This window comes from Penaeus monodon, chromosome 19 (genome assembly GCF_015228065.2).
Source record: "Penaeus monodon isolate SGIC_2016 chromosome 19, NSTDA_Pmon_1, whole genome shotgun sequence".
Classification (NCBI taxonomy): domain Eukaryota; kingdom Metazoa; phylum Arthropoda; class Malacostraca; order Decapoda; family Penaeidae; genus Penaeus; species Penaeus monodon.
Genome location: NC_051404.1, coordinates 26,138,396 through 26,138,647, shown reverse-complemented (window position 1 = coordinate 26,138,647; position 252 = coordinate 26,138,396). Strand labels below are relative to the sequence as shown.

General features: G+C 37.7%; 1 protein-coding gene across 1 annotated transcript in view; it reads right to left on the bottom strand.

Annotated features, from left to right (window-relative positions):
* The window catches only part of LOC119585141 (nose resistant to fluoxetine protein 6-like), a gene marked incomplete at its 5' end in the record, with an annotated part of 59,800 nt that overhangs the window by 56,042 nt on the left and 3,506 nt on the right, over positions 1-252 (bottom strand). The window contains 1 exon segment of the mRNA XM_037933770.1: positions 81-187. Coding sequence (XP_037789698.1) covers positions 81-187 — 107 coding nt within the window.

The following is a 252-nucleotide window of genomic DNA, read 5'->3' as shown; positions in this document are numbered from 1 at the left end:
TGGCAGATGTTTGCAATTATAATTGTTCCACTGCTTAGTACTTCTTGCACTACCACTCATTTTATATACTGTTTACTCACATGTAGGCGTAATCCCCCGCATTCAAGGCAGCAGATGAATCTATTTCTTTGCAACTCAAGTTCACTGTCGTGCTATTGAACTCCGAATATGTCACGTTCAGACTTTCCTAATGCAGACATAATGAAACATAAAGAAATGAACTTATATGATAAAGAGTGACAGCATGGAGAA